The 15,404-nt window shown below is 35.1% G+C and overlaps 1 protein-coding gene across 2 annotated transcripts in view; it reads left to right on the top strand.

Moving 5' to 3' along the window:
- ARMC8 (armadillo repeat containing 8) overlaps positions 1-15,404 on the top strand; it is a 110,218-nt gene that overhangs the window by 55,720 nt on the left and 39,094 nt on the right. For both annotated transcript variants that reach the window (XM_042954288.1, XM_042954287.1), the window contains exons 11-12: positions 1,938-2,138; positions 4,815-4,910. In XM_042954288.1, the coding sequence (XP_042810222.1) occupies positions 1,938-2,138; positions 4,815-4,910 (297 nt within the window). The remainder of the gene's footprint in view (positions 1-1,937; positions 2,139-4,814; positions 4,911-15,404) is intronic.

Genomic DNA, 15,404 nt, shown 5'->3' with positions numbered 1-15,404 from the left:
GTAAAAATATGTAAAATTCAGGTGAAATAGAAAATGTATTTTAATCCTTGATTTTCATTAAATTTACAACATAGTTTTATAGGCAAGCAGTTCACCAGCTCTGCAGATAAAGATTTTTTATCACCTTCATAGCAGATAATCAAAAGACATAATGAGAAAGAAAAGTAAATAACACATGAAAACCATCAACATCATTGTGACATGTCCAAAGCAACTAGAACTCAGAAAAACCCACATAAGAGACTGTCCCTAAAAGTTCTAAGACCTCGAGTCTCATTTCAGCACTCCTACCACCAACTGGCTTGGGTAACCCTGGTCACATCCCTTATTCTTTTGGTGACTCATGAAAATGGAAGCAATAATTTTTGTTTGTCTATTCCACAGGGTTATTTTGAAGATAACAGTATGTTAAATATGTTAAATGTTTTATTAGCCACAAAGAACAATGTAAATAAAATATCATTTTATGAATGCGAGATCTCTCATTTTCAGTGTGCAAAATGAACCCAAGGATTAAAGAGCATTAAGACTAATGTTTGTTTAGACTTTGGTGAAGCAACTCAATTATTTTAATGAGATCTGAGGACCCCCTAAGTAAGCAACACTGTGTAAAATTCTAAGGGCTTCCATGCAAGTAACCTTGGTTTATTTATTCAAATGCTTTACCCCTCTGTTTCCTCCATATTGGTAAACTAGGTTAATAGCATCTTCTTTGTGTAGTATTTGTGAGTGGTTAATTCAATAATCTGTGAATTTATGGATTGATAAATGTTAGTAATTGTTCAAAAGAAAATAAGAATAAGGCTTTCTTGGAAGCCTGGGGTTGTATTATAAAGCACACAGTAGCCCGATAGGAAATCAATAGCGAATAATAAAGTGCTACACTCTATGATAAAGATACAGTAGAAATTTAGGAAGGAGCAAAGCACCGTTGAGTTAACTACGATAATGGAGGAAAGCCTCCTATAATTAGAGCATTTCAGTTTCTACTTCAACGTTATTCTTTAAAGTGGGTTCATCAGCCTTAGAAATAAATAGGGGCACGTGGGTGGCTCAGTCAGTTGAGCGTCCGACTTCAGATCGGGTCGTGATCTCATAGTTTATGTGTTTGAGCTCCCCATCAGGCTTGCTGCTGTCTGTGCAGAGCCCACTTCCGGATCCTCTATCCCTCCCCGGCTCATGTTCAAAATTTAAAAAAGAAGAAGAAATAATAAATACATGGGATTTTTTTTTTTTCTTATCAAGGACCTAATGTAGATAAATTACCAAGACCAGCACTAAGATTTTTGAAGGACCTCAGGTAAAATTGGACTAGTAGATACAGTCATTTTAGGGAGTTACTTGGAAAACCTAGGAACTGTGATGGATGCATTTTACTCACTTAAAGGAAAACTCATGAAATCTGAGTAATGGTAAGATCACTGAATTTTTAAAGTTGTATTTTGATTTTGCAACTGTAGGTATTGATCCCCAAACAAAAAATAAAAGCCATCCCATCCATATTATTCGCTAAGGAAAAGATAGCATACTTTTTCTAAGGCAAAGTTGTTCCTGATTAAACTGCTGGATGTCTTTTAAGTAAATAAATAGGTGGAACAGAAACATCACACATGATTTATTAGAGATTCTTAAATGTCTTTTGTAGGTTGTACAATAAAGTTTCAATTTTATCCATCACAAAGGCCTGATGAGAGTTTGTATTAATGCACTTCTGTTGTATGATTAGATTGGGTATGCCAGCACAAATGATTAATATACACTGAACTTTGTTTTTACATTCCAAAAAAACCTTTTTATTCTGTGAAAGTCTTTATTCAAACATTTGATAACAAACATGACTGCCACTAAAAACCGTTGAGTTGATTCACTTATTTTATGCTTTCCATCAAGCTTTTGCCTTTACCACAAAACCAATAATTAATTTCACTACCTTCCAGACACTGCCTTGTTTGGTTCGAATGTGCAGTAAGGAGAGATTACTAGAGGAGAGAGTTGAAGGAGCTGAGACACTCGCCTATCTGATTGAACCAGATGTTGAGCTACAGAGAATCGCTAGCATAACTGATCACCTCATTGCCATGCTTGCTGATTATTTCAAGTATCCCAGCTCAGTGAGTGCCATCACTGATATTAAAAGGGTATGTTCTGTTTTCCTTTTCAGCAGCTCAAGCCAAGGGATTTTTTTAAAAGGTTTTCTTACTGCTCACAACTTTGAACCAATTGATAATTACAGTTCAGAGCCCTTTTAAATAAAGGAATCTTCCTTTAAATGAAGGAATCTTTGATAACATAGATGATGTTTTATGGGTTTTTGAATCCAGTCTATTTCATGTAATTACCAGAAAGTTTTTACTAAGCAGGAAATCAGGAAGGAAGAAAATTATGTCCCTAATTTCCAACTAAAACCCCCAAAATAATGGTGTATCTAAGCTGGGCAACATCATCTAATCCTGTGTAAGTTACAGCAACATCATCTAATTACAGCAACATCATCTAATCCTGTGTAAGTTCCCAGAATCATCTATGTTGTTATATTCTCATTCTGTAGGTCAAGGGTGTTCTGTGACAGGTGACTGAGTGGCCTTATTTTACTCTCTGCCATTGTCTTTCTCTTTCACTGTCTAACTTTTGTCATCTTCTCTTTCCTTGCTTCAGTTTTATATTGTGTTTTGGTCCTGCTAGTGTCAGCTAAAGTACTATTTAACCTCTAGTTTGAGACCATCAAGAACCAAACTGTGCTTTTCTCAAACTTTTTCACAAACCGTAAGTTCCTTAGAATAGCTAGATATGTCTTTTGACTTTGTTCTTCTCAGCCTGTTTGTCATATCCATTTCTCTAAGCATAGGAGACCAATATTCAATTAGAGAAAGTTTTATTTATTTATTTTTTTAAGGAGGTCATGGTAGAAAGAGCATTGATTGTCTCCTAATTAGTAACCAGTACTGTTTCATGAATGTGACTGTATTTTTGATGCCAGTGGTCCCAATGGTAAAATTTTTAAAAACTTTCCTCTTGACCTTTCTCATGCCCCTGAGTTTCCCAAAACTTCATTTGGCAGGCAACTGTTTATTTGGCATTTAACATTGAAAATAAAATGAACTCTTAAGGGTTTATGTTTTCTCTGTCTCAGAAAGGGCCCAAAGTAACCTTCACTGTTACTGGTATTAGTCATGTACACTATGTATTAAAGTTAGTGCCTGCTCTTCCTTTAGTGGTATTGTTTTTGCAGCACAGGTAATGGGTTACATTGAACCAGCTACCTTGTTTGTTTTCCCTTGTGGACTTCCTCACGCTGACACAGTATTTCACTGGTATAAAGATACATGAGCAAGTCCTAACTATGGCCCCATGAACACCCTCAGTTGACTGTCCAGACAAGGCAAATGGGATACTCTGATGGACAGAAGAGTGAGGAAACATAGTTACAAGAACTTGTGGCCTACATATGTGTAAATCATTTAACTGGTATAGAGAAGATTATTCCTCTGTTTTTGATGATGGATTATACAGTGGTTTCTGACCATAAAAATATAGACACTAGACCCATAGTCGGAAATTCTTGCATGTTAATAAATGCATGATTTTCATGGTATATGTTAATCCAAGTCCGTATTCTAACTATATGTTATGACTAGAAAGTACTTACGACTTTAGATATTTCAGAACTTATACATCAAAATGAGTGTTGTATATTGAGGAGTTCCTCCCATAATCCATCAGTGACTGCTTTGATCAAAATATTTTTAGAACTACTGTTGTTACCCTAAATGATGTTACCCAGCTGGATTTATTTCCTCATCTTCACACACCACAGTCAGTAACAATTAACTTAAAACTCTAACTTGATGAAGATATATCATTGTTAGGGTTTTGTAGCTAATATGCCACTTAGCTCTTTAGGAAGTTTCAAAGAAGGGTCTTAGAATGTTATAAATAACATCATTGCATAAAGGTGAACCTTTCAAAGGCAATTCATTTGGAGTGGTAGTCATTTGGGTGAATTAGTTATAAAATTATGTACATTATTGATAAGCTTTATATACTTACCGATTTGTATTTAGTCATTTAAAGTGTTGCGAGAACATGCTTCTATTTCACATCTATGGTGGTTTAGTGACAAAACAGGTGTATGGAAGAATTGATCATTTAAAAACTTTACATGTGTAAAGTTAGCATTAATTGTTTTCATACCAGTAGGTAATTTTAATAAATGTATCAAAAAAGCCTCCGAATATAAATCTCAGGTAATTGTAATAGATACATAGCAATCATTACCTTGGTGTATTGTTTATTAAGGATTTTCACAAAGGTTTCCCTCTTTTCTAAAATCTTAGTAAATACTGAAATCGGGCCAGTGCTGTTCTTCATGTTTAAGAAAACCTTCTAAAAGTACTGTAGCAGCACTCGAGTTTTACCAGCTGTATTCTGAGGCTAGAAAGGCCTGAATGTGCCTTGTTCTTGAGGAGGGCATTTCAAAGAGCTGGTGTGAGCAAGCATCAGTGCCACTAAAACGACTCTCTAGGAACGCTGTTTAGGGGTCAGAGTTTCACAAAGGTCTTTCATATACCATTCCAGTGTCAAACGTTGTGGTGTCCACTTTTAGACAGAAGCAGACTCCATGCATTCTAGGTCATATTGGCACAAACACAGGAGTGGCTCAGTCCTATGTGAACAGAACCCCAAAATAACCAGGAATTCAATGATAGCACTAATATCTTAATAGTGGTTAAAATTTTTTTCCAACTCAGATAGTTTTATTGAAAATGAAATATGTAGACTGAGTTGCAATATACCTTTTGTTTCCCCGTCCATAGCTTGATCATGACTTAAAACACGCTCATGAACTCCGCCAGGCTGCATTCAAGCTCTATGCCTCTCTAGGAGCAAACGATGAAGACATCCGGAAGAAGGTGAGTCTGGGAGAGGGGCGTCCCCCAGTCCTGACAGCCAGCAGGCAGGGAGTGACGTCAGCCTGAAAGTCGTGGTGAAGAGCACTAACAGTGACTGTTTGAATATAATAAAGCAGAGTGACTAAAGGCATAATTGAAGAATGAATGGGACCCGGATTTGGGGGGTTGTTTGTTTTTAGAACATAGAGTGGCATGGCCGTGCTGGAATGACAAATAACTGGCGTGCTTTTTTCTGTCATTAATATGAATTATTATGTTGCACATTTTTGCATGTGTTGATAAAAATCAATTCTAGCACTGTGAAGCTTCAGACACCTTGAAAGATCTAACACTAGAATTGTAAATGTTATTTATGGAAATACTTCCCAATGCCATTGAGAAATTCAAATCCTTATTGTATATTGTTCTTTGATATGTGGCTTAGTTATGTTTTGATTTTTTTTTGCTACTGTGCAAGTTTGATGTGAATAAAATCTTTGTGGAATAATGATTTTATGTTTAGTGAGTGGTCATCTGAATTTTCCAGTTCCCCAAAAATGTTTCACTGATATAGCACCTTATGTTACTATAGTCTAGTCTAACACTGAACTCCTGTTCTTCATGAGACTAGTTATAGGCAGGGACTAAAGTATAGTAGTAAGCTCTGACCTGGCTGCCTCCACAAACTAAAAGGCTGGAGCTTCCCCTTCAAAAAAAAATGTAAGATAAATTTTACACATGGCTTTTAGGAACATCAGTAAATTAATCCACATGTTCTGTCTTGAAGAATTATAGCCGAAAGAGCAAATTGAGCATTGTTTACTGAACATGGCAGTTCACTAAATCTCCCATCTGTAGCCCCGTGAGAAAAATCGAAAAGTATTGGGAATTTACTGTGATTCAGAGAAGTACTTTGGGCTTGTAGAACGAGAAGTATGGAATAACTATAGGTTTATTGAAATAAATTGAAAAGGAACCATTGCTGAAGAAAATTGAAATAATAGATGAGATATGTGAGTAGCTTTGATTTAAAAATCAGTGCAAAAAACACAACTAACCTGAATGTTTTCCATGTACCTCAATTTAGTTAACAAGATGTTTTTGACTTGAAGTGTTTTAGTAAATATCTACGAAAATCCCTTTTGACACTTCTACGCTTTCATTCATCATCTGTTACTTCAAGGCAAATATGCTAATGATCTGATATTCCCTGTATCTAAGCATGATTTATGAATGTTGATGCTGATATGTTTCATTCAGTTTAGGTACATGATATATTGCAAGGGAAGAGGCTTTTGTAGCAACTCATATAGATAAAACATTTTTTAAAAATTGACATGGACTGTATAACTTAAATACGTAATGATTTGTTTGGGGATGGTTATTAGGCCCATTGGAAAGAGAAGTATTTTGCCTATTTTAGCTCAAGAAGGCTGTGCCATGGACTGAAAGGGAGATAGATAGATGGACCATAATGGGGGAAAGTAGGATGTCCATTTGTACTTCTTTGTACTTTTTTGTTAATAAACTACTGTTTTGGAATTAATGACTTAATTTGTGATATCATGTTCTATAGAAATACTTGGAATACAATAGTCTGATTAGTAGTCTATTAAAGCTTGTATTCATAATGTGTATAATTTCCTGGCAAGGCTAAATCTTGGTAATTTCTGTAGAAAGATGACAAATAAAGAATAAGTTATAATTATAATTTTTTTGTGTGGTAAAGAAAAGATACTGTGACATTCTTATGTGATGGGGATTATAGAGTTTTTAGGAAGATATTTAATCCTGGGAAATTAAGTGTTGGAATAATTTACAGTTTATAGCAACTACTGAAGAGAGAAATTGTCAAATGGAAAATATATAATTTGTGATAAAAATCTGCATGAAAATGGTTCTTAGGAGTGGAGAATCCTTATTTTCAGTGTATAAAAATTGGTAAATGATAACTCTTCCTTTGAATGCATTTATTTCTATTCCTTTTTTTTGTTGAAATAACTATCTGAGTAGATTTTTATTTGCTTTCTTCATAAAATAGTTATTTACCTTTTACACTTATGCCTTACAAACTTTGTATCCTTTTTTTGTGTAGATTCTTGAAGTACAATGTTTATTATTGTTTTATCTTTTAATGCAATATTTTTGCTTGCCAAGGTGGAATTCCAGTTACTGAGTTAATTGAGTAGAGAATCTGTGAAAGAAATTTCGAGGACTGTAGCCCTGTTCTCCCCACTCCTCCAAACAAAAGCAACAAAAAGACTGTTTTAGGATAAAAATATGAAGTGTTAATTTGGTCTGCCTTTTAAATTAAAAATAGGAATGTAATTCAATAAATACAGAAAATAACCTATATCCCATTGCCATATAACGGCCAGTTAAAGAAATGAGGTGGAATGAAGAAGAGAAAAAACTAGAGCAAAGAGGTAGAGACAGTGAGAGGTATACATAGCAATAAAGGAGAAAGATACAGGCCTTCTCGCTTTGTAGAGTTAGTCTATCTTATTGCTTCTAAAGACTTCTAAAGGCCTGCTTTTCTGTTTCTCAATCCTTCTCTCCGAGGTAGACAAAATTAAGCTAAAGACTGAATATGACCTACAGGTTAGAAATTTACCACTTCAGCTTTGGAGCAGTGTTGGTGGATTTCCATTAAAAGAAATCAACTGTATAATAGTCTTTGGAACCTAATAACCACTCAATAAGTATTTGCTGAATAAATATAGAAATGAAAATACAGAAACCATAGACAGAGTGGCATTTCCTTTAATATGCTTGGATCTTTCTGTATCCTTCTGTTCAGAGCAAAGTTGGTATTCTGATTCCTGGCTCTGCGTTCATTATCACTCTGTGGCATACTGAAGTTTACCATTTTCCCAGTGTCCTGTTAGAAAGTTAAGGAGGGTGGAAAAGTTCTGCTGGTGAGAGTGGAAAACATTACTTACTGTTGGCTGTAATATGAAGAGGGAGAAGCCCAAGAAAAGATGAAGGACCACTGAGCATGACAACAGATGAGGCCTGGCCATAATGAACTTAGAATTGTAATTCAAGGATTTTGGTCAGAGAAAGCAAGGGCAGAGGCAGCAATTGAGAGCTCAGTGGAAGAAGGGTCCAGAGCACATTAGCAGGAAGTGTAACTGACAGCAGGGCCAGGTAAAGATTAGCTGTAATCTCTGCCATGGACAAAGTCTAGTCTCTAATGACAGCCTTTACTGCATATTAATGCTAAGAAGCATATGTTCATTTAATGGGACAGTAAAAAGGGAAGAAGATACCTAGCATGATTTTAGGTATTGGCATCCCCAGTCAAAACTCCAGTCAGCAGTTAAGTCATGCAGAGGCAGTGCTGGCAGACAGTCCTGTAATTATGAAGCCAAATCCTTTATAACAAAAAATTGCTCTTTTGAAGACTCTCACTTGATTCATACCTACTGATCATCAGTTAGGTTTGAAATTTAAAAGGATTGTCTCACTTTGACTCTCTTCAAGGAACTAGAGGAATTTATCATAAACAAGGTGTAAATTGAGGAAAATAGGTAGTAAATATAAATTAAATTCAAGGAAATTAATAAACTTAGTAAGATATGATTTTTATTTTTGATAAAAATAAGACACATTACAAATGTTAAATGCAGTACTTATTGTAGCCTTTGCTCCTTTAAGGTATCTGACTAATGGAGCTTTTCAGAAAGCTTTCCTCTTGGATTTTGAGTACTTCTATCTTAGTTGCAGATCCCTTTTGAGGAACTAGAATGTAAGCTCCATGAGGGCAGGGATTTTTTTATGTTTTGCTCATCACCATATTCCCAGCATCTACAACACTGTCAGGTGCGTAGTTTGTACTTAATAAATACTTGAAGAAGGAATGGATGACAAAAAAAATGAATGGACAGATGGATGAGTAAACCATATTGCAAAATTGCATCATTAAGCACCCTTAATCCAATTATATATGGCCTCTCTGCATTAAGAATTTTCATAACTGTATTAGCAGTTACACAGGTATATGAACAGACGAGCTTTAAAATACAGGAAATCTATATCTGATCATATAGGCAAGGAGTTTCACTATACTTAGCACAGAGAAAATGCAAGAAATTCCCATTTTTTAATAGGCAGACAATCCCAAGGGTGTATCTTCTCGTTTTGACATAGATCAAAGAGAACATGTTTATGGTGTAGTAGTTGTTTAATTTTGAAATAATTTTTACCATTATTTCTTAGGGGTTTATTTTTGTGTCTACATGTATGAGTTTAAAAAATGTATAGCATTCACAAGTATGAATCTGGACCAGTGTTATACATCTGTGTAAAATATCTCCCGTATTAATGAATGTCAGAGTTTTAATTCTTTCTGGATTGATTGAGCTGTCTACATTGTATAATCATTACCCAATGGGTGGAGGGAAGGGGAAAGCAGAGGTGAGGTAAACAGCAGTAAGACATAGCCTTAAAGCTCAGCATTTATAATAAAACCTCAGTAAGTCAGAGAAAAGAAATGGCTAGTAAGAATTTTCTAGGGGATGAAAGAATTATTGGGAACCAATTAAAATGCACATGGTGATACCAATATAACTATCTTGGAATCGATTTGGCAATTAATATTTTTATTATTTTTAATTTCTTCTACATGCTTTTTATATTCTAAAGAATTGAAAACATGAAATCTTAAGTTTTTGTTCCTTGTGGGGGAAAAAAAAATCATCTAGTCACAGACGTTTGTATGTTACATGTGAAGAACGTAGCCAAGGGTGAGATGTTTTTTCTTTTTAAACTGAACAGTGGAGTTTTTTTGTTTGTTTGTTTTTTTGAAAAGGCAGAGAAAAATAAGAAAAGGAAAACAAAAAGAATTTCTCTCTACCCACTTTTTCCTAGCAAAGGAAGTTGTATCTGCAGGGTCATTGTGGGGATGATATCTAATGTATTTAAAATATTTAGCATGGTGCCTGTAGGTGCTCAATAAATGGAAGCGTTTGTTAGAATATTTTAAATGATTTCATTGGAAGATTAAAAATAAACATTTTCAAGTGTATTAGAAAAGCTGAACAGCATTGGGGCATAAATTTTTAAGAGTTTACAATGAAGATAGTGATTTTATGCTGTAAATTTCCAAAACTTACTCATTCTAGTAAAAAGAATATATTTCAGAAGCATAAGCCTTTTCTTTAGTTGTAATGATGTCTTTTTACTCTTAGATTTTAAAATACTGGTTTTTAAAACTTTTTCTTGGTTTAGCTGTAGCATGTTCTCCAAAGCACCAAATATAATTTGTTTCTTGGAGTTAAATAGTATGTTACAATATAAATCAATAATGGGTCAAAATCATAGGTAATAGATGTCTTGAGAAGAGTAAAGAGGCCAAATTCTACCTAACTTTGGTTATCTAAGTATTACTGTTCATGGTTGCCTTAGATGTCATTTCACCAAAGGGTCATCATTTGTATAAAATCCTAACCCAAATACAAATGTTCAAATTTTGAACAAATGTAAATTCTTCTGTAATTTTAAAGTTACAAGATTTTAAAGCATATTTATAAATATAGGTCAGTTTTTCTTAGTATCTTTCTGCTGTGAAAAACTTGCCTGAGCATTTCACTTTTGAATATTTTTATCATCCATTGTAGCTTGATTTTATTGCTAGTTTGTCTTCTCGGTAACAGTATGATTATACCATGAATTTATATTTTTAAATATTTTTTGCAAAGTTGAGTAATTTTAAACGGTCGTTTAAAAGGCACAGTGTTAAATTTCTGTATTTGCCTCTGCCATGAAATTGGGCAGATGCAAGGAATTATTTCTGAGCCTTAGCCTGCGTGTTGAAGCAAACGCCTTGAACATTTTGAAGGTTTTCAACGGTACCACAGAAGTAGCACTCTTCAGGACTTGGTCTGCTATTGAATAATAAAATTCATGCAGAATTCAGAATTCCTTGACTTAATCTGTGGTTAAATTGTTAGTTATCTTCTTAAGGCTAATCTACCAAAGAATTTTAAACGAACTCTACAACATTCTTTCATGATGGTAAGTATTTTTAAAGAGTTAACTGGGACAGTACACCAGGTTTTGCCACTTGCCCACATAATTGAGACCGTTGGCCTTCAGCATACTGAAAGAAGCAAACCTGGGAGTGATAATGCTATATACATAATAGAGGTATTTATAAAATGAAGTAATGAATTTTTATTTCAGAGTTTCATTAAATGGAGACATAAAATTGAGTGTTCTGTTATTAGTTGTGGTACTGTAGTTGCGTTAACCAATGAATTACAGTTCTTATTCTTAAAGTATGAACTACAAGTTGGTTATTTTGTTTACAGTCTAACAATTAAGGCATATCTTATAAACCAAGAAATGCGTTAAAATATGATCTTTATTAGATCTGTAGAGCTCTAAAATTAGTAACTTAGTTGGGTTTTCAGAACATTCTTCCTGGAAATGAATGAAATGTTTGGGATGATACAATATTTGTGGAGTAGTAGACCTTAAGAAAGTCAAGTTTGTGGTAAGGAACCAGGACCATTGCTGCTACACTTTTCCCCATAATTATAAATGCTAGTATAGGGCTTGGCAAACAATAGCCTGTAGGTACTTATTACCTATGTGATAATTCTGTAACCTGCCAGTTCAGAATGGTTTTTGCATTTTTATATGGTTGGTGGGGGAAAAAAAAAATCAAAAGAAGAATATTTCCTGACATTTGAAAAGTCAAATTCAAATTTGTGTCCATAAAGTTTTTTTTTTCAGTTTTATCGAAATATAATTGACAAAATATTCGTAAAGTATTATTGGAATAAAACCATGTTGCTTTGTGTTGCCTATGGCTGTTTTCCACTACAGTGGCAGATTGAGTAGTGACACAGTCATTAAGGCCACAAAGCCTGAAATATCTGCTATCTGGCCCTTTACAGAAAAAATTGGCTCACCTTATGCTAGTAATGCATAGCTAAATATAAATGACCATAAACCAGTGTGGTGAAAAACTCTGATTCCCATTTGCCTCTTTGTAATGGAGTATAGAAAGATGGGACCATACCAAAGCCACAGGAGCGGGGAGAGGTCAGTTGTCTAACTTCCTGCAAAAGAGGCATTATCAAGTGTTGATGATAGGATATTGTTACTGGATACTTTTCTACATGTTGATTCCCTTGTTTGAATGATTTTGGCATATAATGGACCCCAGACAAATTGGATAATAGTTATGTAGGAAATGTTATTAGATTCTGTATATTGGTTAGCAAAGTTGCCTGAATAAGATTTTTCACCATCCCAAAGAGAAAAATAAAGATCCAGTTCATGTATTAAACAAACATCTATTCAGCCTTTACAACATATGAAGCATTATGTTACATGGTATGGGGGCATACAAAAATTATATAACTCAGATACTTACATCAAGTGATAACCTATTTAGGAAACCTAATTTAACATAACTGCTACCATTTATTGAGCATTTACTGTGTGTTAGACACTGTGCTAAGCATTGGCATGTTATCACCCTTAAACCTCCTACTACCCTGTGAGATAGCTGTTGCAGATTAGGAAATCAGCAATGTGACCAAGGCCACCCAGATTGTAAGTGATAGCACCTATATCATATCCCAGTCTCTGACTCCAAAGCCCATGCTGTTAACGATAACTTTATTCATGTACAGTTAAATACCATTACTGGAGCCAAATTATGGTATACAATAGCAAGAAAATTTACAGGAGAATGTGTGATAGTCTAAAATAGTTGAAAATGCTTTCAGTTGAGGGAACTTAATAGCTGGTATTAGCTGGTTAAAAACATCAGATTCAGAAAATGTGTCTTTTCTCTCACATAGTTTTTGGTACAAACTGTGTAGTGAGATGCTTTATTTCCATTTATTCATCTGGCTTTCTTTGTTTTTTTGTTTTTTTTGAGAGAGAGATAGTACAAGCAGGGGAGGGGCAGAGAGAGGGGGAGACAGAATCTATAGTAGGCTCCAGGCTCTGAGTTATCAGTGCAGATCCCAGTGCAGGGCTTGGACCCATGAACCGTGAGCTCATGACCTGAACCAAAGTCAGACACTTAAGTGACTGAGCCATCCAGGTGCCCCTAGGAGCTTACAACCTGAAGTAGTTAAGGAGATGAGACACTAATTGCTATGTAGTAATTCCATTACCTTATGTGTGCAGTAAAAGCATTGTCTACATTGAAAGCCAATTTTATCATGGTCGGTACAGCCAGATATGATTAAGATACAGCTGTAATTAAAATAGTTATTATGAATGAGTCTGGAAGAGTCCATCTCTTATATAATAGTCCATCTCAAATAAGGGTTTATTTGTGGGGAAAAAGTTTATTTGAAAGCAGCTTCACCTTCCCCTTGTAAAATATTAAAATCATTTTCAGAAGTTGTGACCCACAGAATGAAGGATCTTCATATCTCTGTTCTACATCATTTGGAAATGTTTTTCTAAGGGCACTGTCTAGATGTGATCACATTGTAAACTAGCGTTCTAGAAAGGAAGCATCCAGAATTAATGTCAGACAAGTCCTGTTTCAGCTTTTATTTTGTAGATAGCTTTCTTATAAAAACTTTTTTTTAATGTTTATTTATTTTGGAGACAATGTGAGAGAGTGCAAGCAGCAGAGGGGCAGACAGACGGAGACACAATCTGAAGCAGGCTCCAGGCTCTGAGCTGTCAGCCCAGAATCCGACACAGGGCTTGAACTCACTAACCGTGAGATCATGAGCTGAACCAAAGTCGGGATGCTTAACCGACTGAGCCACTCAGGCGCCCCAAGATAGCTTTCTTATAGAACAGATTTAAACTTAAGGCAACTTGTATCTTCTTTTAATAGTTATCAGTTGTTAAACTATAATGTTCGTAACTAGAATATAAACTCCATAGAAGCATTACCTGGCAAATAGTAGATGCTATGCTTGTGTTTATTGAATAAATTGTGTATGTCTGGACATTAAAACTCAGCCAGCCAACCTATGGGATAATCAACACTGTTGCATGCATGGCTGTGTATATAGAGGAATAGGGGCTGAGCAGAGCCATTGTTTGCACAGTTCTTGGCAATCCATTATTCAGATCCATGGAAAACAGTAAAAGATGGAAAGGAAGTTTCTAGTTCTGTTATTTGAGAAGTAATTTTTAATGGTTTTATTTATGTACCAATATAAGTCAGCAGCTATTTTTGTCCTTCCATTAAGTTGATGATTGAGCTTTAAAAATAAAACTTATATATAGAGAAATATTTTTCCATAGTGTTGATCTATTTTTAGACATCATAAGTATTTCTGACACACTGTGGTTTTAGGGGAAAAAGAAGTTGGGCCAAGAGAGAGATCCCACTTCTTTCCAAAGCACAGAAAAGTTAAGAATTTTGAGTATTTCTTCTAAACATTTAACATAAGTGAAAGTTGCTCAGCTATTAAGAGAAAAAGGTCCTGAGGTAGAAATTACAAAATACTACCTAAAGGGACTTAAAAGCAAGAATGAAATATAGAAGCTTTAGAATGGGCCCACCCTAAGAACCCCTTCCACCTTGACTTCCACTCTTAAAGTGAAGTGCTGTTGTTCCCATTAGGCCTATAGGAGGGGTTAGGTGTTAATTTAGTTCACTGCCTTCCAGAGAAAGGAAGAAAATGAGGCCCTGAGGATCAACTCTTAGAATGCTTGGTCTTTCGCTTCTCTGCCTCAGAGAAGATAACTATCTCCTGCCACTCCCTACCTCCTAAGATCATGAAGTTAGAGAAATTTGGTATAAATGTGGGAGTAGAGAATGATGGAAGACTGAGAGAATGGAAGAAATACTTTGTAAAATGTTTAGTGAGACTCCAGAATATGTGTTGATCAGTGATTTGTCCTAAGAGAAGCTCTTGTAGAAAAAAAGAGCCTTTGGTAAAAACTCCCCTTTATTTTAAAAATATTTGCTTGAGGAAAATGTTAGAAAATTGTACATTGGAGCAGTGGCAAAGATATCACAGAGAATAGGCTGTGGGTGGGAAGTCTACTGTTCTCATCTAGAACAAATGGAGCTTCTGGCCTGAGAACAGTAGAGTATTAGTTCTATTTAGGTAGTATCTGTGGAAGCTAGATCCTGATTCTAGAATGGAGATTAGATCATCAGGGAGTTGAATGGAAAAGTCAGTGGACTCAACTCTTGTGGTCTCTTCACAGTGTTTTTTTGGCTTATCTTTTCCCCATTGACTTCCATTCTCTCAACCTTTGGCATTTTTACCCCCAGGCAAGCTAAATCATTGATTTGTCATTTTCTTTTTTGGAGGCCCTGTGAATTGTACCTGTTCCCCCCCCCCCCCCCCGCTCTTCAGTTTATTAACTATGACCTCTTTTGTATAGCATACTAATTTTTATTGGCCTTGGATGTCAGTATATAGACTGTAGTTTCCATATCACTGATAACTTTATGTATGTATTTATTTATTTTTAGCACTGATAACTTTTTAACTTCTCTTTTTTCCCCGGTTTTCCAAGTCAGATCTCAATTTAGTTACTAAGGCTAAGCAAAAATCTCATCCT

The sequence above is a fragment of the Panthera leo genome, chromosome C2 (genome assembly GCF_018350215.1).
Source record: "Panthera leo isolate Ple1 chromosome C2, P.leo_Ple1_pat1.1, whole genome shotgun sequence".
Classification (NCBI taxonomy): Eukaryota; Metazoa; Chordata; class Mammalia; order Carnivora; family Felidae; genus Panthera; species Panthera leo.
Note: the sequence above shows the minus strand (reverse complement) of the source record. Positions and strands in the feature narration are given on the sequence as shown.